The sequence below is a fragment of the Camelus bactrianus genome, chromosome 10, assembly GCF_048773025.1.
Source record: "Camelus bactrianus isolate YW-2024 breed Bactrian camel chromosome 10, ASM4877302v1, whole genome shotgun sequence".
Classification (NCBI taxonomy): Eukaryota; Metazoa; Chordata; class Mammalia; order Artiodactyla; family Camelidae; genus Camelus; species Camelus bactrianus.
In genome coordinates, this window is record NC_133548.1 from 60,549 (window position 1) to 86,003 (window position 25,455).

A 25,455-nucleotide genomic window follows, 5' to 3' on the forward strand; every position below is an offset into this window, starting at 1 on the left:
CACCCCGGCACCACTCCCGGCCTGCCCCGCGCGACGTGGCGCCGGCCGGAAATGAGTGAGCACTTCCGGCGGCCATCCCCGCGGCCCTAACACCCCGGCAGTACCGCTGTCCGCGTCTTCCCTCCGTCATGAAGGACGTACCCGGCTTCTTACAGCAGAGCCAGAGTTCCGGGCCCGGCCAAGCCGCCGTATGGCACCGTCTGGAGGAGCTCTACACGAAGAAGTGAGTGCCGAGCCGTGGGGACCCGGGACCCCGGGGGTAGGAGAGCGAGGCGGGGCGACGGGGGAGGCCGGGACTTTGATGGACTGAGGCCGCCCAGACCCGTGTGGGGAGAGTGGGGACAGGCTAGACCGAGGCGGTGCGCTGGGAACCCGGAAGGCAGGACCGAGGACGGAGAGAGTTGACAGCCCACAGACAGGGTTTTGGGGTCTAGGAGTCAGTGCCTTCCAGGCCGAAGGGCTTCGGAACTCCCCTACCTTCTGGTCTTACGGAAAGTGTTCGGGGCTGGCCTGTGATTGTAGCTTTTGATTCCAGTCAAACAAGGGGTCCGGCTGCCATACATTTTGTATAACAGATACCAGTGTCTTGTACTTAGCCTTGTCATAGTGTGACTGTATGTACAGTTATCTTTCTCAACAGTCTGGAACAGATGAACCAGAGACCAGTGCAGTTGTTTTTTATTTTTCCTTGTTGATTCTTCCTCTTGTTACACGCTGGAGTGCAACCACTTCACCCCTCTCCCATAGTCCCCACTTTTCATTGCATTTCACATTGGGCTTTGTGCCCCTAGAGAAATTTTAGAGTTTGGGTTTGTTAGGAAACAGGATAAATTTGAGAACAATTAAATTATCAATTGCTAAGCACCAGCCCCTTTTTAAGTGAATAGAATGAATTGCTAGCATTGGGTTAGCGACATTCTGAAGGGAAATACGCTTCTTGTAATACCTCCCTGTTAACAACCCTAGCCTAGCATAGTGCCTTCACATAGATATTTAATACGTGTTTTTGATGATGTTCAGCAGCCTACTGCTGTTAGCAATTTTTGAGAGAAAATTATTAGTGTTTGGCAAATAATTGCTTGTGTTGTGTAGCTCTTTGTATTTTACAAAGCGTTTTATTTGCATTCTTAAAAATTTGCTTTTGGTTTCAAATGTGCTGTTCTGTTGTTCTAGAGGTTTTCTGTATTAGCTCATTTAATCCTTCATCCTGTTCACAGGATGGAACAGAAGCTCAGATTAAGCTCCTTCCCTGAGATACTCAATTAATAAGTAGAAGAGCCAGGATTTCAGCTTAGATATATATGATTCCAAAGTTCTTGTTTCCAGTCGAACCTCACGATAACCTTTTGAGGTAGTCCAGAAAGATGTTCTCCATTCTTTGCTGAGAGAACTGAGTCTTAACTGAGGTTAAATGATCTCAAGATGACATAACCATTGAGTAACAGAACCAGGAAAAGAACTCAGTTTTGTTAGCATCTGCTTTAGCATTCTTCTATTACACAGTAGAGACTGGTTAGTATTTGTTATTTGGTAAGATCATCAAGAGTGAAGATGTCTGTGACTTCTAGATCATAGGTCTTAAGAGCCTTGTGTTTTTCAGGTTGTGGCATCAACTGACACTTCAGGTTCTTGATTTTGTGCAAGACCCATGTTTTGCCCAAGGAGATGGTCTCATTAAGGTAAATGATTTGCCATGCTAAGTCTGAGTAAATGTGCTCAAGTACTTTTTAAAATAATACATGGACTTTATAATAATATATACATAATAATAAGTCCATTCATCAGTCACTTTGTGCCAGATACTGTTCTGAGTGCTTTACACATTTACTCCTCGTAACAACATTGGGAGATAAATACTACTGCTGTCCTGTTTTTTTGATGCAGAGGCAGACGCCAAGAGATTAAATGACTTGCCATAGGTCACAGCTAGTAAGTGTCAGAAGAGGATTAAAACACATTCTGGCTTTTTCTAAAATCTCAGCCTAAAATGCTATCTTTTAACATGCCCCGTATCTTATTGTTTATAGGTTTTCCTTTCCTTTCCTTTTCTTCTTTTAGCACTGTACTCATGGAAAACTGTTATAATTGCCATCACTCCTTTTCCCTCTTCCCACTGCTTGCTTGCCCAAACACTTTGTCCTGGGCAACGTGGAAGATGTGCTTCACTTGAGGGCCGAAGGTTTGGAGGGGGACTACTACGTAATATCACGCTGCCTTTAGAATTTTGTCAAGAGAGAAACACTCCCTGCCCCACCCTTTCCCAGACCCCCTGACAGACTCCCACAGGTTTGTTCACTGGTAGCCTACTCTTTGAAGTATTTCCTGACATCTTTCTCTTTGATGCCTTTTTCTTGGATTCTGAATGAATCAGAGGTTGATACCTGCATTGGAACTGAAAGCTAGTTATGATGATAGTTTGAGTTATTTGCCCTGAATACGTTACTTCATATGTGTTCACAGTGAAGCTACCACCTTATTATCCCATCATCTGGGCTTCAAAGGTTTTTCTTATGGTTTGTATCCATCAGTTTGGCATTTTACTACTCAGAGGAACTTATAAGCATCTGTAAGCCTGCAGATTTTGCTGGACATGCTGTCTTCTTAATTATGTGGGAAAATGATAAATTAGAGCTGTCTTAATATTTGTTCCCTAAGGTTCTATATCATAGTGATGGATAATTTGTAAGTGTTCACCTCTATTCTTTGCTTTCTTATCTTTAAATAACTTTCTACTTATATCAAAATATTTCCTCAGCCTCGTGGTTGTGTGACATTTATTCAGGGCAGCAGATTTAAGTTTACTATTTCCTTGAACAAAATAAACCTTTAAAAATTGTTGGGACCCAGCCCTCATCACTTTCAGATTGATAATATTGCCAAAATTCAGTTATCAAGAAGGAAGAAAGGGAATTTTATTCAAGCCAAATTGAAGATTATAATGCAAGAGGCAGACTCTCAGAAAGCTTGGAAAACTGTTCCGCGTGTTAGGAAAGAGATTAAGCCCCAGTCAGATGCATAGTCGTGTACATTCTTGAGACAAAGGGTAGTACATCAAAATGACGTACTGATATTTTACATAAAATTCATTAAAGATACGCAGTCCAGGAAGCACATACAAAGAGAGCAGCAAGTGTCCACGACCCCACAGCTTGGGAACAAATGCTGTTCCTTTAAGAAGTACATCATCAGGAAAAAGGGAAAAAATTGATCTTTAAGGAGGAGCAGAGCTTCTCACGTTGCTGACATGTGATGCAGATGCACGGTGCACGTGAGGGAGGGAGGGGAAAGGAGCGGGGAAGAGACGGAGGGAGGGTGCCCAGAGAAACACAGAGAGAAGTTTATGTGTAGTTTTTCTCGTCCTACTTTAAAATATAAAATTTTTGTTTGTTTTTAATATATTTTATTTAACTTTAAGTTCATAGAGGTTAATTTTTTTAATGTGCTTTTTATTCCATCTGTAGTATTCATGAGTTTGCAATCACCAGAAATAATTTTCAATTAGTCCACTACACTTAGTGGACTTTGTGCCTAAGAGGGTTTTTTTTCTTTAGGTAATTTCATAAATTATAATAGGTATCAGAAAAGTTGAAATGTTTCCTCTTAATGAGGAAGATATCTTTTAAATAGTCCTCTATAATTAAAAAGCCGCTTACTTTAAATGGCTCTTTGCTGGGTGCCTGATTTAAATATCTAACTAGCTGCTATAGGGACATTATTTTCCCTGAGTTTTACTGACAAATAATTGACAATTAACATTGTAGAGTTTAATATATATGACATAGAGATTTGATACTTATATATGCAAAATGATTACCGCAAGTTTAGTTAACTTACATCACCTCACATAGTTACAGATTTTTCTGTCTTGTGGTGTGAACTTTTAGGATCTCATCTCTTAGCAACTTTCAGATATACCATACAGTATTGTTAACTGCAGTCACCACGCTGTACATTACACCCCCAGGCTTACTTATCTTATAACTGAAACTTTGTACATCTACCCGTTGACCACATTCACCCATTTTGTGCACCATTACCCCCACTTCTGGCAACCACCAATCTGTTTTCTGTTAGTATGAGTTCGTTTTTTTAGATTCACATATAAGTGAGATTAAACAGTACTTGTCTTTCTCTGTCTGACTTATTTTACTTAGCATAATGCCCTCAAGGTCCATGTTGTCACAAATGGTACGCTTTTCCCTTTTTATGGCTGAGTAATATTCCACTGTGCATATATTCACCACATTTTCTTTCACTGAGACATTTCTGTCTTCATCTCCCAGAGAAATTTTAGACTCCTCTTATCTGAAGTTGACCTCATCCAGAGGTTCCCTCTCCCAGCTTTACCCACAGTGGGCACTTCCTTTGCCCACCCAGTTACCCAGCCATAAGCTCAGAGGTCACTGTCTGTTCCCTTTCACTGACCTGCCCACATCTGAGCAAGTCTGGCTCAACTTACCCGTAGATCTCTCTCAGAGTCTCCGTCCATCCTCATTGCCATTGCTCCCTCATTTTCCCGTCTCAGCTGGTCTCTCCCTCTGCCTTTTCCCTTGCTATCCGCTCTGCCTCCGGTCATGTGTCTAAAATAGAAGTGTGGTCGTGTGTGTCCACTGGTTTAGCCTTGAATTTAGGACAGAGACCAAGCCCAGTGCCTCCCACTCTCTGTGTCCTTCAGAAGCACTTCTAAAACATAATGCAGTGCTTTTGTACACATTTATTCCTGTCTGAAATGTTCTCCCAACTGCCCCTCTCCCACATCAAATTTGTCCACTTCTCTAAATGCTCTTCCTTCCTTAAAACTTAGCTGTTACCATTTCTGACATCACCTTTGAAGCCTCTCCCTTTGGCTGATCCACCTATGTGCTTTTCTTCCTTGCTTTTAAACTCACAGTATTGCCATTTATTTGTTTACAAGTCTCTCTTCTCTACTAGAAGCTCCTCAAAAGCCCAGCTTTTGTCTTCCACGTTCTTTGTCTGGAGTACCTGGCAAAGAGCCTGAAAAGTGCTCAAGTGTTTGCTGAATGGCTGAGGTATTTGGTAATGGGACATAATTAATCTATAACCTTCTAACCTCTGTTAGATGAGTGAACCTTTCAAACTGACAGGCTGTTTTACTCAGAGTACTTTGCAGGTCAAATAGAGGAATTGGTCTTCAGGAGATTCTTATGGGGGAGGGTTCTATTCGCAAAGCCGGGTGGAGGAGGGGGCAAAAGAAATCCTAGCTTTCCTCAATAATTTATTGGTGATCATTTATGTGAACTTAGCAAGATGCAGTATGAGTCTCCTGTCATTCAGCAAACAATTACACAATGCCTACGACGTGACGGGCATCGTGGGAGTGTTCCAAGCCTTGCTTTTGCCAAATGGAAGGCAACCTATAATTACTCTCCATGTTTCGGTTCCACAGCTCTATGAAAATTTCATCAGTGAGTTTGAGCACAGGTAAAACTCTTTCGTCAGTTTTTGACTTTGAAAATGAATGCATTTATACTTGTTGACGCTCAAAGACTGGTGGTTTTTATTTCAGGGTGAATCCTTTGTCCCTGGTAGAAATCATTCTTCATGTAGTTAGACAGATGACTGGTGAGTCTCACTTTGTTTCATAAAGAAGGAGATCCTAATGGTAATTAAAATTATCTTAATGTATAAGTTAAATGAATTTTTGCATTTTGATAGAAAATATCAAATTCTAAGTTTTATATTTTGTGGTCTAACCCTTAAGATAATTCCACGTAAAAATGTCCTGGTTGGTAGAAGATCTGTAAAGATACTCTGTTGTTGGTTCTTCTGAGTTTGTTCTCTCTTTTCTAGATCCTAATGTGGCTCTTACTTTTTTGGAAAAGACTCGTGAGAAGGTAAATGTGAAGTTTGAGTCAGATTTTTTTTTAAAATGTGTGACTTATATTTGGTGCCTGCTCACTGTCCACACCTCTGGAGAGCAACATGTCTCTAGTCATGCAAGTTCAGTCAGTGTGCAGATGCCTTCCTTATTAGTCTGCTGCCCACACTTCTAAGGGTCCCTTGCTTCTGGTGTCTTTAGGTGAAAAGCAGTGATGAGGCGGTGATCCTGTGTAAAACCGCAATTGGAGCTCTGAAATTAAACATTGGGGACCTACAAGTTACAAAGGTGAGATCACTCTATTTCCCATGTAATTTTTTTTTAAAATAATTTTAAATTACAGGAAATTTGCAAAAATAGCACAAAGAACTCTCCTCTACCCTTACCTCAGATTTCCATCGTTAACATTTAACTGCTTGGCCCTGTCATTCTGTGTGTGTGTTTGTGTGTGAGTGTGTGGCTTTTTTTTTTTTAAATTTCAAAACCATTTAAGAGTCTGCTGCTGACAAGATGCCTGTTACCCTTAAGCAGAGAGTACTCCCCCATATGACCTCAGCACGTCCATCCAGCAGGAGCCCACACAGCCTCGGCTGGTCCACAGCATGTGGGTCCTCGATGACCAGGGCCAGCCTGCTCACCACTGACAGGTCATCTGCTGCTCCCCCGCCCTCTCTCTGCTTCCTGATCATTGTTGACATTCCTGCCTGTGTTTATGCCTTTCTGATTTTCATTTTGGTGTGACTTGGGGGACAGGTGTGGATGTGGGTAGCAGACCGACTTATGTGGTCAGTCCACCCTGTTTAACCAGACTGACATGTGTTCATTTTGTTTCGGTTTGGTTTTGGGGTTTTTGGTAACTATAATATTAAAATATTGAGGGTAAGTGTTCGTGTTCTTTTTGCCCTTAAAAACATTACTTTTTATTGTTTCTTGTTGTTTCCCAGTCCTAGCCCACATGCATACTTATTGCATATTGTTCTGAAATATTTAGGGCGTACTGAAAGCTCTCAAACACCGTAAATGATGCTGTAATGGGCGTCCACATCCACAGCCAGCTTAGGACTGAAGCAGCGTAGCACACCGATGCCTCTGGGCCCTCAGACCCCATTCCCTCTGCACGCACTGCTGCTGCTTCCCTTCACATGGGGAGGCTCTGAGCGACGCTTGGTATTGTTCTCACGTACCGGCGGGTGTTGGGGCTGAAACTCACGGTGTTGGGGCTGAAACTCACTGTGTTGAGAGGTGTAACTGGTTCCCTTTTACTGAAGGGATTCAGGTGATTTTCTTCTGTTACAAACATGCTGGTATCAGCATCTCTATGCCTGGTTCCTGGTGTACATGGGCAGAATCTCTCCAGGGTCTGTGCCTGGAGGTGAGACTACAGGTGTAAGGCATGTGCTCTCCACCTTTGCCAGATATTCCCAAATGCTTCTCTCAGGTGACTCACGCAGCACCTTGCAAGCTCCATGTCTTCAACGCTTGGTATCTTCTGACTGCTTAGTTCTTGCCGATCTGTTGAGATGACACGGTATTTCTTTGAAAGTTTAATTTACGTTTCTTGGTTACTGGTGATTTCTTGATTACTTTTGTAAATTGCCTTGTTCTTATCTTCTTTGGGCCCACTTATCTGTGTTGCTTGTATTCTTTTGATTTGTAAGAGTTGTTTCTTGAGCTTTGGTTGTATTGCTCTGTGGTTTGTTTTGGATGAACTGAAGCTTTCCATTTTAATATTGTCAAATTCATCAGTTGGTGCGGCTTATACTTTTCACTTTGTCATATATTACTTCAAAAATGTGTTAAGTTAAAAAGAAAGGCTGTCTTGCTTCCTGTGTATAGGAAACAATCGAAGATGTGGAAGAAATGCTCAACAGCCTTCCTGGTGTGACGTCTGTTCACAGTCGTTTCTATGACCTCTCCAGTAAATACTATCAAACCACTGGAAACCACGCCTCCTACTACAAAGATGCTCTCCGGTTTCTGGGCTGCGTGGACATCAAGGATCTGCCAGGTAGCATGCCTTTAAGGTCTGTGTCACCGAGGAGCTCCTCACATGACACTGCAGCTGTGAGGTGCTGAGGCAGCAGGTCTCAGAAACCACTCACATGTGTTCATTCCCCTCAGAAGAAGGCCCGTGTGGCTGGAGGGTGGGGAGAGTGGTGTGAGCTTTAGTTTCTGTGTTGTTTTGTCTTCAGTGTTTAGTGCAGGTGAAAATGAGGCTCACTCCTCGGAACCCCTTTGCTGTTCTCTTTCTGGGTCTTTGTGAGAAGTACAGTGACATGAGTGCCCTGCGCCCTGTGCCTGGGCCCCTGGTTCTGAACACTGAAGTGCTAGACCTCGGGGAATGCACTGCACAAACCTTTCAAGGATTTGAGGGTGGAAAGAAAAGTGATTAGCGACTTTCAGGAAAAGTGCAAGGAATATGAGTTAAGAAAAAAAATTTTAGCCTATTTTAGATGTTTGTTCACAGTATACTGTTGAGCAGCTCCTAAAATTGTTAGTGCAATTTTAACTGCCACCTCTTAAGAAAAACATGTTACAAACAGTAACTAATGTGATCAAGAGAACAAAGGAACAGAAAGTAGGTTAATTCTAGTCAAAAGAGGCTAAGTGTGGTGACTCTACCCACAGCAGACAAGGGGTGTAAGAAACACTCCTCCAGGCCATAGGTAGGCTGAAAGTGTAAGTATAGTCACATAGGTTTAGGTACAAATAAATAACATCTTTCTCACAAAACTCGTATATGTGGTTCCAGGTATAATCTAAGTCAATCCAGTACTTTAAAAGAGATGACTAACGTTAGGGCTTTGTAATATAACCATTTCAGAGAATGTTCTCTTTACTTTTTTTTTAAAATGGAGGTACTGCAGTTTGAACCCAGGACCGTGTGCTAAGCACACACTCTACCTCTGAGCTATACCCTGCTCACCTCCCCCACCCCCACCCCTGTTTCTTTACTTTTTACTTGAGATTTCTGAAGCCAAACAGGACTGATTCTTGGAACTGGGATGTGTTGTTGCCGTAGTGTCCGAGCAGCAGGAGAGAGCTTTCACGCTGGGACTGGCAGGACTTCTCGGCGAGGGAGTTTTTAACTTTGGAGAACTCGTAAGTGGGCCCGGGGCGCAGATTCCTTAACAAAGGGGAGACTGAATTTTTTTTGTCAGCTCATCATCTCCATCCTCACAGCTCATGCACCCGGTACTGGAATCGCTGAGGAACACTGACCGACAGTGGCTGATTGACACCCTTTACGCCTTTAACAGCGGCAATGTGGAGAGGTTCCAGATTTTAAAGACCGCCTGGGGCCAGCAGGTGAGTCCTGGGCAGGGCTGGCTGGCCACTCCCTAGAGCGGGCTCTCGTGCAGCTGTGGCCTGTCCACTCACCTTTCCACACCCTGGGCCTGGGCACAAGGGGAGACTAGATAGGTGCTCCTGCTCTCCTAGAGCAGGTGGTTAAGGAGCTAACTGCTTACAGTCGTAGCTCAGCTGCTGTAGCAGTGCCCAGGGCTACAGACTGACAGAGCTTCATCTGTGCTGGGTGGAGGGTATCCCAAAGGCTTCCCGGAAGGATGCTCTGTGTTTGACCTCGGTAGTGAGTGGGAAGAGCATGTTTAGCAGAGGAGGAGGGGCTCTCAGCACATTGGTGAACTGACGTTGGGCCGTGAGGTGAGAGTGAGTGATGGTGGGAAGACCATGGGGTTGGGAGGGGGCAGTGCACTGGTGGAGAGGGGAGAGTGGTCAGTTCAGGATGAGGGTCAGTGTGGGAGGGTCACTGCTGAGGGGGTCAGCATGGGGGAGGAGTGGTCTCGGGGAGGGTCAGTATGGAGGAGAGGGATCAGCATGGATGGGCGGTCATTGTGGGGATGGTCAGCAGGAGAGGGTGCTGGGCGAGGAGAGGGAAGGGGCCTGTGTTGAGTGGGGATAATGGAGGAGAGAACTTAACAAGGTCTTGAACTTTAATAGTAAGTTTATTCTTTTTAAAAAATTTCTTTATTGGAGTACAGTTGATTTACAGTGTTCTAAGTATACAGCAGTGATTCAGTTATATATACATATAAAGTTTATTCTTTTTAAATGAAATTATTAGAAGCAAATATTAATAAAATGTTATTGGTGATAGAAATTATGATTGTGTTATTGTTTTTGTACTTTTCTGGAACTTTCCATTTTCTCAAAGTTCAGGAAAAACTTGTAGGAGTCACACGTAATGGCACAGAATAGATAATAATTGTGAAGAGGCAGAAAGCAGATCCAGCCAAACTTAAGGAGTCTGTGTGTGGATATTTCAAAGAGAAAAATGCCACTCAGAAAGAAAGGTGGTTCATCATGGAGGTTTAAAGAAAAAAAAGAACTTCAAGGCGCTGGCCAGCAGTATCTGTGCAGACCACAAGAGCTCATTTGGGGGCCCCTTGTGAAGAACTGACTCGTCCACAGCCTGTGGCAGCAGCGTCACTGTTGGGGTTGCTGAACAGCTGAGTCAGGGACGCCACTCTCCACAGTTTAGTTCTGTGCTCAGCAAATAGCCTTTTGATCCCCTGCAAGGAGACTAGACAGGTTATGCAGGAGGCATGCTCCCGTCCTCACGACAGTGCTCCTCTTTCTGAAAAATTAATGACTTGTTCTTTCAGTTGAGAACAAGTCTTGCAACTGAAGGAGTGTGTTCCTCAGAGGCCCTTAGACACCGGGCTGATGGTGCGGGCCCTGCACCTGGATGTGCTCGGTGTCAGCTGTGCCCTCCCTGCCCTTCCTTGTGCCAAGAGTCTTCCTGAAACACCTGCACCTGCGGTCTTGCCCCTGGTGTTGGTGACAGTAGTACAAATCTTACCTTGTCAGTTCCTTGCCTTGGAAAGTTCTTTGGCCTTCAGCTCAGCGCTCTTCTAATGATTTCCTGAGAAAAGTGAAGTGCAAGTCGCTTGAAGCTAATAATGAGCCCTGGTGACCTAAAGTGTAAAAGTGTTCGGAGCTGCCCAGTTTCTTTTCGTTCAGTTGACTATTTTAGGAAGAATGTCAAAGCCCAGGTTAGGTAACTGATGTCTTTTTACTTTACAGCCTGATTTAGCAGCCAACGAAGCCCAGCTTCTGAGGAAAATTCAGTTGTTGTGCCTTATGGAGGTAAGCAGGCAACCAGGAGGTACTTTGTGATCCAAGGCCCTGCAGGTGAGCCTGTCAGGTCCTGCAGACTTGCATGGCCCTCCGGAGCGCAGCTGCAGCTGTGGCGGTAGTTCTGACCCGCCCCTTCTCCACCACCTCTCTTCTTCCTCTGCCACCACTTGCCTTTTTCAGTTTGTGTTTGGGTCTCAGCTTAGATGGCCTCCTCAGAGAGAGATTCCCTGACCATCTGTGCTGAACGGGCTGCCATTTCATTGCACTTTCCATTCTTTGTCTACATGCTCATCTAAAATTCCAGCTTCTGGAGAAAGGGGACCTTGTGTTTCTGGTTCACCCTGGTGCTCCCAGCTCCAAGTGCCGCCCTGGCACACGGCAGCCTCAAGTACTCACTCGGGAAATGAGTCACGACTGCTGCACAAGCCTGCCGTGAAGCTTATTTCATCTTCTCATCTAGGAGTCAGAAGCTGGTTCTTAGTTAGATAAGATACATGACTAATATTAAGAAAATTTTGGTGTGTGAGATACTGACAAGATCTATATTTTCAGAGCAAGTATTGACAAAAGTATCCTCATCAATCAGTTCTCTGACAGTTTTTTTGGAAAAATAGTGAATAAACAAAAATTTTTTTCAGATGACTTTCACACGACCTGCCAATCATAGACAACTCACTTTTGAAGAAATTGCCAAAAGCGCTAAAATCACCGTGAACGAGGTGCGTTCTTAGACTTGGGATGTCGCAGCAGTAAAGCTGCCCCCGCAGGGTCAGGACTCTTGTGTGAGTTCTGTGAGTGCCTCGTTCCCCATATGTCAGAGCGGCGGGGTCACAGGTGCGTGCGTGCTGGCATTAGGGTGTCTTGCACGAGCCCCTGTCTGCACAGGTGGAGTTGCTGGTGATGAAGGCGCTCTCAGTGGGGCTGGTGAAAGGCAGCATTGACGAGGTGGATAAGCGCGTTCACATGACCTGGGTGCAGCCCCGCGTGTTGGATTTACAACAGGTGATGTGCTTAAAATACAGAGTTCACTGTTGCGGGTGTTTTGGATTGTATCTTGCTGTCTTAGTTTCATTTGGGTGGAAGCCATTTAGGAAGAAAGCATTATTAGACAAGAGATTTCAGAGAATGAATTACTGCTATAGGGACTAAGGGCTTTTCAAAGAACCTAACTTAATGCAAGCCTGGGATTTGAACCCTGCATTTAGAGCTTCTTGTGGCAACAATGCTGTTTGTGCTGATGATGGCTTTTAATCTTAAAATTGGTACCCTGATCAAATATGTTCCTGGTTCTGTGGTTTGATCTCAAATCCATCTTGTTTATATTTGCTGGAAATTTAATCCTGTGGATTTCCCCCCATTCTTGCCTGTTTTCTTTCATAAAAGTTTTTTTTAAATGTCCTTCGGATAAGAATTGACTGGAATAATCCCATCTCACGCACCCCACTGCTCCCCGAGCTGTGATGTCCTTTTTGTTAATACTGCCCTAAAGAATTAGTTGGAAATTTAGTGCTGCTCTTGTCAGGTGCTGATTCCCAAGTGCCTTAATGTGCCTGTGGTCCTGGTTTGCACTCAGATCAAGGGGATGAAGGACCGTCTGGAGTTCTGGTGCACCGACGTGAAGAGCATGGAGATGCTGGTGGAGCACCAGGCCCACGACATCCTCACCTAGTCTCCTGGCCATGACCTGTCTGTGGAGACGTGTTTCATGGCCGATGAATCTGGCAGTTGAGAAGATCTGCGTTCGGTTGGGGGTGGGGGTTGGGATTCAGTCTGGAGTAGAGACTGTTCTTCTTGTTCTGAAAGCAGGACCGTCATTTATGGGGGGCCCAGCCACAGCCAGAAGCCTCCTTTGTGGATGTCACTGTAGCCTGCAGTGGGAAGGGGTCACTGGGTCTCGGGTGATGAGGCAGGCAGGAGTGTGTGGGTGCCCCTAGGAGGCAGAAGGAGTAGCCCTAGTGTGGAGAGTGCCCACTCCAGGGCTGGTCACCACATCCACCTGTGTGAACATCTTTTCCAGTGTGGTTTGAGTATGTGTCTGTAATAAATGCCTTGCTCTGTGCTTTTTGGGGTTCTGTTTTCTTAGGCTTAGCTTCCAGGTCAGCGGGGGATGGCACCTAGGGAGGGCTTGGTGGAAATTTGGCCTGGGTTCCCTGCTCCTCTACCCTGAGGGAAGGGCAGCCGTGCCCACTGGGGACAAGGGCAGAGCCAGCACAGAGGGCAGTGGGCACGGCCGCCAAGGACATGAGTCCTGTCCTAGTCGTCACTCAGAGAGACGCAATGTCTGTTCCCTCTGACAGAGTCCGCCACCCAGCCAACAGCCTCTGTGCCCGAGTGCCCAGTGCTGACTGGAGCCAGCCCTCAGACCGCCCAGTGCTGGGCATTGGGGCAGAGGGTGCACATACACAAAGAATTACCAAGAGAATGTTAGGTGGAAGGAGGGGTTTAATACAATCTGATCTGAGCCTGGAGCAGCGGTGGTAGTGCCTTCACGCCACGGAGCTCCTCTTGTAGTTCTCCATATGGAACAGCACCCAGCCCGCGGGGAGCAGGAAGCTGAGGAACATTGCAGAGAGCCCGACGGCCTGCTCCTGGGTGAGGAAGCGCACATGAGTCCACTAGGCCCAGGCTGACCGCCTCTGTCCCTGGGTCCTGCTGGAGCAGCTGTGGAGAATTAGACAGACTGCCCTGCCCCTCAGCTCCTGTTGGACCGTGGGCCCAGCCAGGTTCACTCCGTTAACGCAGACTTCTCCCGAGTCAGGTGGGGACAGCCTGTGAGCAGTGACCGCTGACCGCGGTCGTGAGAGGACAGCCTGTGCGGAGACCGGGGTGAGCAGCCTTGGGGTCCAGTCTCTGAGTCGGGCCTCTCATCACAGCCCCACCCACCTGCCCAGAGCCTGCCTGGCTGCCTGTGCCGTGACCTAGAACTCCTTTCACCAGGCAGGGTGTACACCCTCCCTTCTGGTTACCTGCCGACGTGTGTGGTCAGGTGTAGTGTTAAGTTACTTGTCACAAGTTTGGGGCCCTTTCTTGGGTCTGGGTGGAGGCGGTGGAACGCCCTACGCTGAGTGTGTGCAGGTGTGCGAGGCCATCCCACCGGGACCCCCGCGCAGTCAGTGGCTGCACTCAGAGCCAGGCTGTATTTCACCGTCATTGTTTCCTCCTGAAACAGCCCAGACCAGTCGCCCCTCCCCTTCCTCCAAGTGACTCGGACACCAAGATGAAGGCCAGTCCTTCCTTTAGACTTTCACTCTCAGAGGTTTAAAAGCGATGTTGGCCTAGAACAGGGACCATAGGCTGGCTTCAGATCTAGGCTTACGACCTTGGGCAGGTGACCTTCTAGACCCTGGTTTATTTATGCTTGAAACAGATGTTGAGCTCTTCTGGAGCCTGAGGGTCACAGGTTTACATTTTCGCCTGTGCTCTCACTGACCCTCAAAGCATCCCACTCTCTGCCTTTAATGGGTGGTGAAGCTGGAGGGTCCACTGAGCGCCCTCCAAGGTCAGCTGTTAGCACCCGCCATTTGCCAGAAGGCAAGTAGGGGCCTGAGAATGGAGAGCCCCCCACCCCTGCTGACTCTGCAGGCTGCTTTGGGGCCTGGCCTGCAGGCGGCAGCTGCAGAGACCCTTTCCTGGACTTGGGACACTTCCGGCCAAAGGACTGAGACCCAGCACTAGGATCCCCTCTACAGGCAGCCCTGGAAGGACGCCCTCTCCCCTTCTGTGTCCTCCCTTAAACCCACCTCATCCTGAGCACATTTCAGGACTGCCCACTCCCCCTGCCCAGGTCGGGGGCCGCCTCCCACCCCCTCACCTCCCCACTCCCCCCCACCCCACCCCTGCTGCCTTGGGGGTACTGACCTTTGGGGAAGTGGGAGTTCTGGCTGGCTTGGCAGAGATGTGCGCCTTGGGAACCACCCAGCCCCTCAGGGGGGCTTGCAGCAGCCTGGTGGTGGGGGCCAACCTCAGCATGGTGTTGGGCCGAGCTCCTCCCTAGCCAAGTGAAGTTCCAAGTGTCCGCCCGGCGTGTCCTCTGCTCGCTTGCTTGTTGGGGCTTTTTATAGCTCGAGGAGGCAGCCGCAGCTGTCCCCTCCTGTCACAGGGTTGGCAGAAGGGAGCCTGCTTGGAACTGGGAAAGAGGAGGCCTCAGACCAGCGGCCTCCAGGCCCAGCCCCTGGTGTGGCCCCAGGGGCTTCGAGCCCCCCTGAAGCGCAGGTTTGGCCCTCATGGAAAGGGCTTTCACTTCTTTGTAGGAGAGGACTCAGTAAAGGTTCAAGACCAGGGAAGCTGGGTCTGAGAAGGCAAGAGAGGCAAGTGACATGATTTAAGAGCTGACTAAATACTGGAGGTGTCAATAGGCAGTACCACACAGAGCTGCTTGAAAACCCCCTAACCTGGGGGTTCCTAACCTTAACTCCTGGGGCAGCCCTGCTCCACCTGGGCACAGCCTGTAGCCGGTCTGAGCAGCCTGTTCCTGGGGTGGTGGGCTGTGCCGGCGCAGAGGGGAAGAAGTTCAGCAGACACCTGGGTCTCTGCTCCTGGGCCCGCGTGTCGGTCAAGGCACCCAGGGCCAGATGTGCCTGGCCAGCTGCCTGCCGGACCCCAGGAAGTCACCCCAGCCCTGCCCGCACACCAGCCTGGTGTGAGCTGGAGGCCCTGTTCTCTTACTTCTGCAGACATTCCCTCCCGCAGCAAACATCTGTTAGTCAAGTCATTTTCCTGCGCTCTCCAAGGCTTTCACTTCTCTCTGTGCAGACATCCCCCCACCCGCAGCAGTGAGTTCCTGAGAGAATGGAAGTGACCAGAAAGGACCACTGCCTGACCTGGTCACTGTGCAGAAGGCAGTGGGCCTGCCTGTGCTGCCCCAGACAGCCGAACCCTAACCCGAACCCTGTGTCCCCAGACCCCCTCCTGCCAGATGCCAAAGGCTGGTCCCCAGCTGCTTCTGTTCTCCTTGGCCATCCTGCTTCTGCCACCTCGTCCAAACCCTCTCTGACCTCTGGCAGCCCCAGGACCTTTGCTGCCTCCCCACCCACCGTCTCTGGGTCTGTCCAGCCTTGGCAACCCCAGTGGCTCCTTGTCAGTCATGGTATTTGGGCTATGTTGACATGAACCTTCATCAACACCTGTGGGTGAATTCCCGAGGCCTGCCTGGCATGTGTCCTCCACGCTTTCCCCTCCCAGCTGTTCAGGACAGGTGTCAGAGCGCCAGCCTTCAGCTCTGCACTCACATCCAGTGGTGCTCACACCCTGCACCCAGTCCACCAACATCGCACCCCACAGAACCCACTCCCCATCCTCCCCAAGTCCAGCCTCTACAGCTGCTCCACCCGGCAGCCAGGACAGTCCTCCTAGAACACTTGGCGCTGCCCCTGCCCAGTGCTCCCCACAGGCTCCTGTCACTTCCTTTCCGTGGCCCCCAGGCAGGGGGCCCTGACCACTGCCACCTTGCCTCTCACCTGCTCCCCCTGTATCTGCGCACGTGCTGGCCCCTGCCTTGTCCCAGACGTGCCACTCCCGCCCTGCGCTGCTGCCTTCGCAGGAGACTTTCCGCCTGTTTCCTTTTGTTTTCAGATCGTTCAGGCCCTGATCAAGTGACATCTCAGATGTGCCTCGTAGCTAGCTGATATGACACCCCACGAGGGCAGGGACTGGTGTGTCCTCCAGTCAGTGTGGGATGGAGGTGGAGGTGGACGGATGGGTGGGCAGTGCAGGGTGGGTGGAGATTCAGGTTAGACTGAAGGGAGACAGATTGAGTCAGATATGACAGGAGGCACAGGATCACAGCCCATCGTCAGAATGACCTGAAAGGTTGACATTAACAGTGATAAAGGCCACAGCCCAGAGCGTGCTCTTCAGCTCTCCAGACCAGGTCGGCGTGGCTGTGAGGAGCAGAGCAGCGGCAGGACATCTGACCACGTCGGTCCTAAGCCCCCCGACTCAACCATGGTCTCCGTCCTCCTGAGGGACGATCACATCCCGTCAGTCTGGGTGGAAATGGTGATTGGTGATGTGACTACATTCCAAGAGGAACATCATTTTACTTTCGTTCTTCCCTGGAAACCACACTTGTTCCAAATGTGGGGCTCGCTTCTGGGCTCCGTGCCCTTCCTCTCAAGGCCCTGGCCTGACCGCCTTCCTGAGACTTGGTTTCCCAGGGAGGAGCCAAGTCCTGGGAGGCCGCAGGAGGGAGTGTGTCCTAAATGTTATCTCCAGCAGCACTGGGCCCCAGTGCCAGCCTCAGGCTGTGGGGGGCTCTGCCCCTCCTCTGGAATAATCCCTTCCGCCTGAACCTTTAATTATAGCTGTGGGGTCCAGCTGCGGATAAGACTGACTCAGGACCAGTCACCCAGTCTAGGAAGTTCCTTCTTTCACAGATAAGACCTCCTGCCCCACCGCCCAGGCCTGGCTCCACCCTTCCCAGCTTGAGAGGGGTGGGGGTGCAGGCAGTTGAGGAGGGGGGCAGCAGAGTGCCCACCGCGCTCTGGGAGTCCGCTCCAGGCTTCCAAGCAAGTCCCTGTGCTGGACAGTGTGATGCCCTCCGTGAGGACCAGGGCAGGGGAGCTGGGGGCTTGCAAGCCTCTCCTCCAGCCTGGATGGCCACACCAGCTCCAGCCCCTTCCTATCCACCTCCCACAGCCCTCTGACCTTCCAAACTTTCCAAGCACAAACCTGCCCTTGCTCTCTGTCCACGCAGCTTCTGAGGCTCCTACCACCTGTGGCAATAAGCAACTGGCCTCACCCTAGCTTGGGTTTAGTCCCCAGCACCAGCTCTTCAAACCAAACCCTGTGCAGATCCCTGCTGCCCTAACCCACACGAGGCTGCTGGGGGTGGGAGAGGCCTGGCTCAGCCTCTCTCTTCATAGCCAAGGCCATGCTAGCCCCCTGCAGAGTGCAGCCCTGTGTCCTGGACCCTCCTCCTCTCCTGAAAGAAAAACGGTGTGCCCCACAGAGAAAGTGGTGGTGGTCACATTGAACAAGGGAGTAAAAGGCCCTGGGGATGCAGAGTGGGACGAGGGCTCCTGGAACAGCTGAGTAAACTGGGGCATGGAGAGGGAGCAGGGCCCTGGGCTCAGGGCCTATTCTGGCCTGTCCTAGACGAGGGTGGCATCAGGAAAAGCTCTGGGGCTCTGGTGGACAGAAGTAACCCTCCTTCCTCCCCTGCCCTTATCTATCAGTCTCGATCTGATCTAGAGCTACATCTGTCCCTCCTGCCCCTGGGTAGGGAGGTGGGGGCACCGTGCTCACCCTCCCTTGCAAAGCTACAAGGCCACCTGGAAGGTCTGGGGTGGACACATGGCACCACCCTGTGTCCACACTTGGAACTGCAGGAGCTGTTGAAGAAAGACACTGACGGTGGAACACAGTCCTCTGCGGCAGTTCTGGCATCAAGGACCCAGAAAAAATGCACACGAAGGCAAACATTTGCATCTAATTTTTGTCGCATTGGAAATCTGTTTTCATCACATAAAACAGTTTCTCAAGGTGTGGTCTCTGGAGCAGCAGCATCGTCTGGGAACTTGTTAGAAATCAGTCAGAAATTCTGGGGTGGTCCCAAGTGTCCATTACAACAAGCTCCCCCACCTGGGAATTCTGATGCACGATCAAGTTTGAGAACCATTTTTATGCCATATAAAAACTCTGTGCTTTATAACTTCATTCAAAACCAAATGACCACTTCTAGAAAAATCAAACTCAGCCCTTCCTTTAATTTTCAAAAACACTTCCACTTAGTATTTCTCAGGGTTAGCAGAATCCACGGAAACTGGGGCTCCCGGGTAGAGACTGTGTGAGAGGCCTGTCCTTCCTCGCCCCACCTGCTCTGCGCTCCCCTCCTCTGAGCTCAGCTTCTGCCCAGGCCCTCTTCGCATGGAACGTGCCCACAGAGGTGCCAGTCAACAGTCAGGGCGTCTTCACAGCCCGGCAGTTTTGTTGGTGTGATGGTTAATTTTATGTGTCAGCTTGGCTGGGCCAGACGGTCAGTCAGACGTTACTCTGGGTGAATCTGTGAGAGTGCTTCTGGAGGAGATTAATACTTGAATTGGTGGACTGGGTAAAGCAGACTGCTCTCCACAGTGTAGGGGGCCTCACTCAACTGGAGGACTGGATAGAACAGAAAGTTTGACCCTCGCAAGAGTAAGGACTCTCCTCGCCTGACGGCTTCACCTGGGACGTGGGCCCTCGGACTCAGCTGAAACACCAAGCCCTTGCAGGGCTCGAGGCTGCCCGCTTTCTGGCCGGAGCTGCCCCACCAGGTGTCCCGCCAGCCACAGGTCTTGGGACTTCTCAGCCTCTGTGCTTCTGCGAGCCATTCCTTGTAACAGACCTGTATCTGTCTATACCTGTATCCTGCCAGCTCTGTTTCTCAGAGAACCCTGACTGATACAGTCGCATGGTACACTTGTCACAGTTGATGAACCAGCGTCAATACATCCGTATTAAGTAAGTAAAGTCCATACTTTACTCAGACTCCCTCGTTTCCCTCTAATGTCCTTCTCCTATTCCAGGACCCCCTCCCAGGGCCCCACACAGCAGTAAGTCATCACATCTCCTTAGGCTCCTAAGGCTGGACAGCTTCTCAGACTGCCCTTGTTTCTGACGATGTGGACAGTTTTGAAGAAAGCTATTCAGGTGTTTCACAGGGAACCCCCTCCTGGAATCTGCCTTCTGTTTTCCCCATGGTTCTCCGGGTGTGAGGTTTGGAAAGACAACCGCAGGGGTGAACGCCCTCCTCGTCACACCCCATCGAGGGCACAGACTGCCAGTGCGGCCTGTCAGTGACGTTCACCTTCATCTCCTGGCTGAGGTCGGCTTTGTCAGGTGTTCACTGTGAAGTCACCCTTTCTTTCCCCCTTCCACCCTGCACGTTGGGAGGAGGTCCCTGCGCACAGGCTGCTCTCGAGGGCTGCAGAGCTCTGCTCCAGCACCTTGGGTCTGGGGTGTCCACATAAAGCATTCGGGACTCTTTTGCTTGGGAGATTTGCTTGCACTTATGATTATTCGTTATTTCACCCATGACTCACTTACTCGTTTATTATTTACTCAGTGCTTTGTACCACTGTGGACTCGTGGGTGTTTGTTTTCCCCTTGGACTATAATCGTTGCTGCTTTGCCTCTTGCTCCGCGTTTCCAGGCTTGGTGCTGGGAGTTCTTTCTTTTGGCTCCTGTGTCCCTTTGGAGCACCTTTTTCCTTGCGGAGTTTTTGTTTGTTCGTTTGTTTTGAGCACTTTCTCACTTGCTGGCACTATAAAGTGCTCACCTTACATATTTTCTGCCCCAGTCCTAAAAGAGCCAAGAAACCCTGGTCCCTTTTATTGGTGAATGGCACGAGAAACCAAGATCTGGGCGGATACACAGCATTATGCACCTGTCAAATTCATAGAACTTTACAACACAAAGAGGAACATTAATGTATACAAGTTTAAAATATCATGTAGGATGTCAGGGAATCCCAGGACTAATGCAGTATGTCACCAAAGAATCTAACCACATTACAAATATATGAAACCATCTCAGGGAAGGGAGTGGGGGAAAGTTGCTGACCTAAGTAACTTTGAAAATGAGTGGAGTCTATAAGGGTAAAGACAAAAGAAACTGCAGAAAAGTACTGTCCCCTAGTGTACAAAGTAGCTTCCCGTGGGGGAAAGTGTGTGTATGTTTATATATGTGTTTATATACCAGTTATACAAAATAAACAGATAATTTATATATACAATGTATATATATATGAGTGTGCTTATGTGTATAACCGGTGCATGCGGTAACAGAAGGCCAGCTCAGCGGAAGTGTGGCTGAGTAGACACTGCTAGCAGTGCCCTGGGGTCCCTGCTCTGTCCTCCTGACACCTGGCTGGACTACCTTTCCCACTTTTCCTGCTGTTGGGATTGGCATGTGATTCTGAGAGGAAGTGACAGGTACAACTTCCTGATCTGAAGATGAAAACTTTCATGCATCAGGTTGTTTTTTTAGAGCACTCTTCATAGTAGGGGGAAATGGGAATAATCCAATTTTTGTTAAGCCCCTGCTTAAATCACTGGTACACCTCTACCATGGAGAGCAATGATCATGGTAAAAAGGGTGAGGTCCGTCCATGTGTGCTAACACGAAGAGATGTCCAGAACATGATGGTTATTAAATGAACCAACTAAGTTAAAAAGCATCGTAACAGACCCACACGATGGGATGCTACTCGGCAGTGAACAGGAACGAACTACCAAGACACACGACCATGTGGAGGAGTCTGGCACACGTTATGCTGAGTGAGAGCCCGGGCTCAGAAACTACGTGCTGTCTCCAGCGCTGGCCAGCTGCGGCCTGTGAGTCAAATCCAGCCCACGTTTTGTTTTTGTGTGGCCTGTGGGTAAAGGATTCTTTTTTTTTACATTTTAAAGTTTTGTGTAAGAAAAAGAAAAAGTAAGAGTATGTGAAAGCACACATTTTAAAATGAAAAATAGCAATAATACAGCATATGAAAACTTACGGGATATAGCTAAACAAATTCACGCTTTGAGGGAAATTTATACACGTGAAATTTTAAAATTTATATACATATATATACACACACATTATAAATATATATGTTAAAAAAGAAAAGCTGAAAACCAATGATCTAAGCATTCCTCTCAAGAATTTAAGTGGAAAAGCAAAACACTCCAAGAATGTAGAAGTAATAAAATAATAAAAATGAGAGAAAAATTAATAAAAATAGAAAATATACAATAGAGTTAACAAAGCCAAAAACTAAAAAAGAGATTTTTTTCTTTAAAAAAATTGAGACACTCCAGATGTAACTGTTTAAGAAAAAAGAAAGAAGATAGAAATAACCAATTTCAGTAATGAAAAAGGGTGAACATAGATGTAGAAATCTTCGAAAATATTAGCAGGCGAAGTTCAGTAACACATTAAAAGGCTTGTACACTAACATCAGGTAAGACTTATCCCAGGAATGCAAGGACAGTTCAACATCTGCAAATCAATCAATGTGATCCACCAAATCAACAAAATGAAGAGTAAAAATCATATGATTCTCTCAATACATGCATAAAAGGCATTTGACAAAATTCAGCATCCTTTCATGATAAACACTCTTAACAAATTATGTATAGATAGCGTACACTCAACATAATAAAGGCCATATATGACAAGCCCACAGCCAACAGCACACTCAGCTGTGAAGAGCTAAAAGCTTCTGTCCAAGATCAGGAACAAGACAAGGATGCCCACTCTTGCCACTTTTATTCAGTGTTGTATTGGAAGCACCAGCTAGAACAATTGGGTGAGAAAAAGAAATAAAAGGCATGCAAATGACAAAGGAAGGAGTAGAACAGTCACTATCTGCAGACACGACGATATGATACAGGGAGACGCTGGAGATGCCCCCAGAAGAACCGTTAGAAGTGATGAGCCAGCTCAGTAGAGCTGCAGCATGCAAAGTCAATATACAAAAATCTGCTGCATTTCTATATACTTTATAATGAATTACCATAAAAAGAAACAAAGGGAAAAAATCCATTTACAATTGCATCAAAAAGAATAAAATACCTAGGAATAAATTTAACCAAAGAATTGAAAGATCTGTACACTGAAAAATATGAAACAGTGATGAAAGAAAATTAAGGAGGACACAAGTAAGTGGAAAGATAGTCCATGCTCATGGGCAGGGAGAATTAATTTTGTTAAAATGCTGATACTACCCAAAGCAATCTACAGATTCAGTGCAATCCCTATCAAATTTCCAACGGCATTTTTCACAGAAATAGAACAAACTATCCTAAAATTCGTATGGAACCACCAAAGACCTTGAATAGCCAAAGCAACTTTGAAAAAGAACAAAGCTGGAGGCATCACTGCCTTCAGATTTTAAACTATATTACAAAGCTAGAGTAATCTATTCTATTTTCAGTGAAAAAGAACAGAGAGCCCAGAAATAAACCCACACATATATGGTCAATTAACTTATGACAAAAGAGCAAGGAATATGCAATGAAGAAAGGACAGTTCTTCGATAAATGGTGTTGAGAAAAATGGACAGCTATAGGCAAGAGAATGAAACGGGACCACCATCCTACACCATTCACAAGAATTAACTCAGAATGAATTGAAAACATGAATGTAAGACCCAAAGCCATAAAACCCCTAGAAGAGAACATAGGCTACAGCAAGTTCCTGCACATCAGTCATGATGATGATTTTTTTGGATTTGACACCAAAAGCAATGGCAGCAAAAGCAAAAATAAACAAGTGGGACTGCAGCAAACTAGAAAGCTCTGCACAGCAGAGGAAACCATCAACAAATGAAAAGGCAGCCTACTGAACGGAAGAAAATATTTGTAAATCATATATCAGATAAAGGATTAACATCCAAAATATATGAAGAACTCATATAACTCAATAGTGAAAAAAAAAATCCAGTTAAAAATGGGCAGAGGCTCTGAATACAGATTTTCCCAAAGAAGACATATAGAATGCCAACAGGTACATGAAAAGGCGCAGGGAGAGAGTGGGGCCCAAAGCACCACAGGACCCCCGTGGTGGGCACGGTGGCTGAGGACTGTGGATGCAGAGCAGGACGTGGGCTCAGGAGCTGGGGGCAGTGAGCGTCCAGCCTTCGAGGCTGGTGGGTGCATAGTGAGTCTGTCCAGAGTCTGTCTCCAGCTGAGCTCAGCGGCACAGGTCAGACAGGGTCAGTTAGATTTTTTTCCAAGTGAGAACCACGGAGCAAGAGAAGGCCCAGGGTGTTCCTAGTGACCACAGCAGCTTCTGTGGCACGTGTGCAGGGGAACACAAGGGGCCAGGGACAGTGGAAGTTTGTTGGATTCATGGCTTGGAGGTCCTGGAGGGCAGAATCAAGGGGGAGTGACCTGGAATGGGGGGGCCGGGCAGAGTAGGGTGGTGAGGGCCACTTGGGGTCTGCTGTGGGGGGCCTCTCCATCTCTATCCCCACCTTGCCTCAATCCTTTCCCCACCCAATCTATCAGCTGTATTGAATCCTTCTCCCACAAATATGCAGAATGTGACCCCCTCCTTCCTGGGACCCTGTCGAGCCCAACCACTCCCCTTGGTCTCAGCAACTTCCTCTGGCAGCAGGGCTGAGACCTCCTCTCACACCCTCACAGCCACCGCGGTCTCCTGGGTCCTGTACAGTCCGGCCCCTGCCAGACCTCAGCACAGCTGTCCCCCTGGGAGCCACATGTTCCTCCTCACTTACACACTGCCTTCCCTGACTGCTGTCCCCAGGTCCACCTGTGCACCCACTTCCTGTCTCCTCTCTCTGTTCTGCTCTGTCCTTGGCGCTGTTTAATTCATGTGTAGTTTATTGACTTATCCTGTTTCTTTTCTGCCTCCCCAGCAGGGTGTGAGCGCCTTCCAGGCAGGAGACTCTTCTCCTGTTACTCAGCACCACGTCTTCAGGTGCTGCTCTGCCGTCCCAGGCGGGCAGCCACGCTGTGGGGCAGGCACTTTCTTATTGTGGTAAAGTATAAATAACATGAGATGTTTCACTTTAACCATTTTGAAGTGTACGATTCAGTGGCATTAATTACAGTCACAATATTGTTCAACAGCCACACTATTCCTCAACCCTTTCCTCACCCCAGGACACCCCTGCATCACTGAGCAAGAAACCCCACCTCCCCTCTCCCCCTGTCCCCGGTAACTTCTCTAATCTGCTTCTTGTCTCTATGAACTGGCCTGTTCTAACTATTTCATATCAGTGGAATCACATAGTATTTGTCCTTTTGCATCTGGCTCATTTCACTTCGCATGTTTTCAAGGTTCATCCTTGTAGCGTGCGTCACAATTTCATTCTTTTGTGGCTGGGTACTATTCCATTGTACGTACCACATTTTGTTTTACCTGTTCATCTATTCATGGACACTTGGGTTGTTTCCACCTTTTGGCTCCATAATAATGCTGTTACGAATGTTCGAGGACGAGAATTGGTTTGAGCCCCTGTTTCAGTTCTTCTGAGTGTATTGAGAAACCACCAAACTCTTTTTCACAGTAGCTGTGCTTTTTCCCTTCCCCACCAGCAGTGCACAAGAATTCCAGCTTTTTCACATCCTCACCAACACTTTGGGTTTTTCCCATTTTCTTTTTTTCAGCTACAAGTCATCCTAGTGGATGTGAAGTGGTGTCTCACTGTGGTTTTCAATCGCGTTTTCCAATGACTAATGATTTGGGGCATCTTCTCATTTGTACATCTTCTCTGGATAAATGTCTATTCAAATTCTTGCCCGTTTTTTAATTGGAATTTTTGAGTTCTATTTTGGGGCCATAGAAGTTCTTCATATATCCTGGGTATTAATCCCTCATCAGATGTGTGATTTGCAAATATTTTCTCCCTCCCACTCTGTGGGTCGTCTTTACACTCTCTTGATGGTGTCCTTTGATGCACAAAAGTCTTTGCTTTTGATGAAGTCAAATTTATTTTGTTTCCTTTGGTGCTCATGCTTTTGGCGTCATATCTAAGAATTCACTGCCAAATCCAAGATCATGAAGATTTCCTGCTACGCTTCTTC

General features: G+C 47.7%; 2 protein-coding genes across 3 annotated transcripts; one reads left to right on the forward strand and one right to left on the reverse strand.

Moving 5' to 3' along the window:
- Nucleotides 1-47: 47 nt before the first annotated feature.
- On the forward strand, nucleotides 48-12,998 carry PSMD13 (proteasome 26S subunit, non-ATPase 13). 2 transcript variants are annotated; one of them, XM_074371235.1, is made up of 13 exons: nucleotides 48-223; nucleotides 1,601-1,679; nucleotides 5,408-5,442; nucleotides 5,528-5,583; nucleotides 5,812-5,855; nucleotides 6,041-6,127; nucleotides 7,676-7,847; nucleotides 8,862-8,941; nucleotides 9,023-9,148; nucleotides 10,886-10,948; nucleotides 11,578-11,658; nucleotides 11,825-11,941; nucleotides 12,462-12,998. In XM_074371235.1, the coding sequence occupies exons 1-13, from the start codon at nucleotides 129-131 to the stop codon at nucleotides 12,606-12,608; spliced, it is 1,182 nt and encodes a 393-aa protein (XP_074227336.1). In that variant the 5' UTR covers nucleotides 48-128; the 3' UTR covers nucleotides 12,609-12,998. The 2 variants fall into 2 exon arrangements, with proteins under 2 accessions (XP_074227336.1, XP_010947692.1); XM_010949390.3 differs by having other exon boundaries at nucleotides 52-223; nucleotides 12,513-12,998.
- Nucleotides 12,999-13,363: 365 nt separating this feature from the next.
- On the reverse strand, nucleotides 13,364-15,008 carry LOC105064513 (cytochrome c oxidase subunit 8B, mitochondrial). The gene is made up of 2 exons (XM_074371241.1): nucleotides 14,798-15,008; nucleotides 13,364-13,527 (listed from the first exon to the last, which is right to left on the reverse strand). Exons 1-2 carry the CDS (start codon nucleotides 14,906-14,908, stop codon nucleotides 13,426-13,428), a joined length of 213 nt encoding a protein of 70 aa, XP_074227342.1. The 5' UTR covers nucleotides 14,909-15,008; the 3' UTR covers nucleotides 13,364-13,425.
- Nucleotides 15,009-25,455: the final 10,447 nt, after the last annotated feature.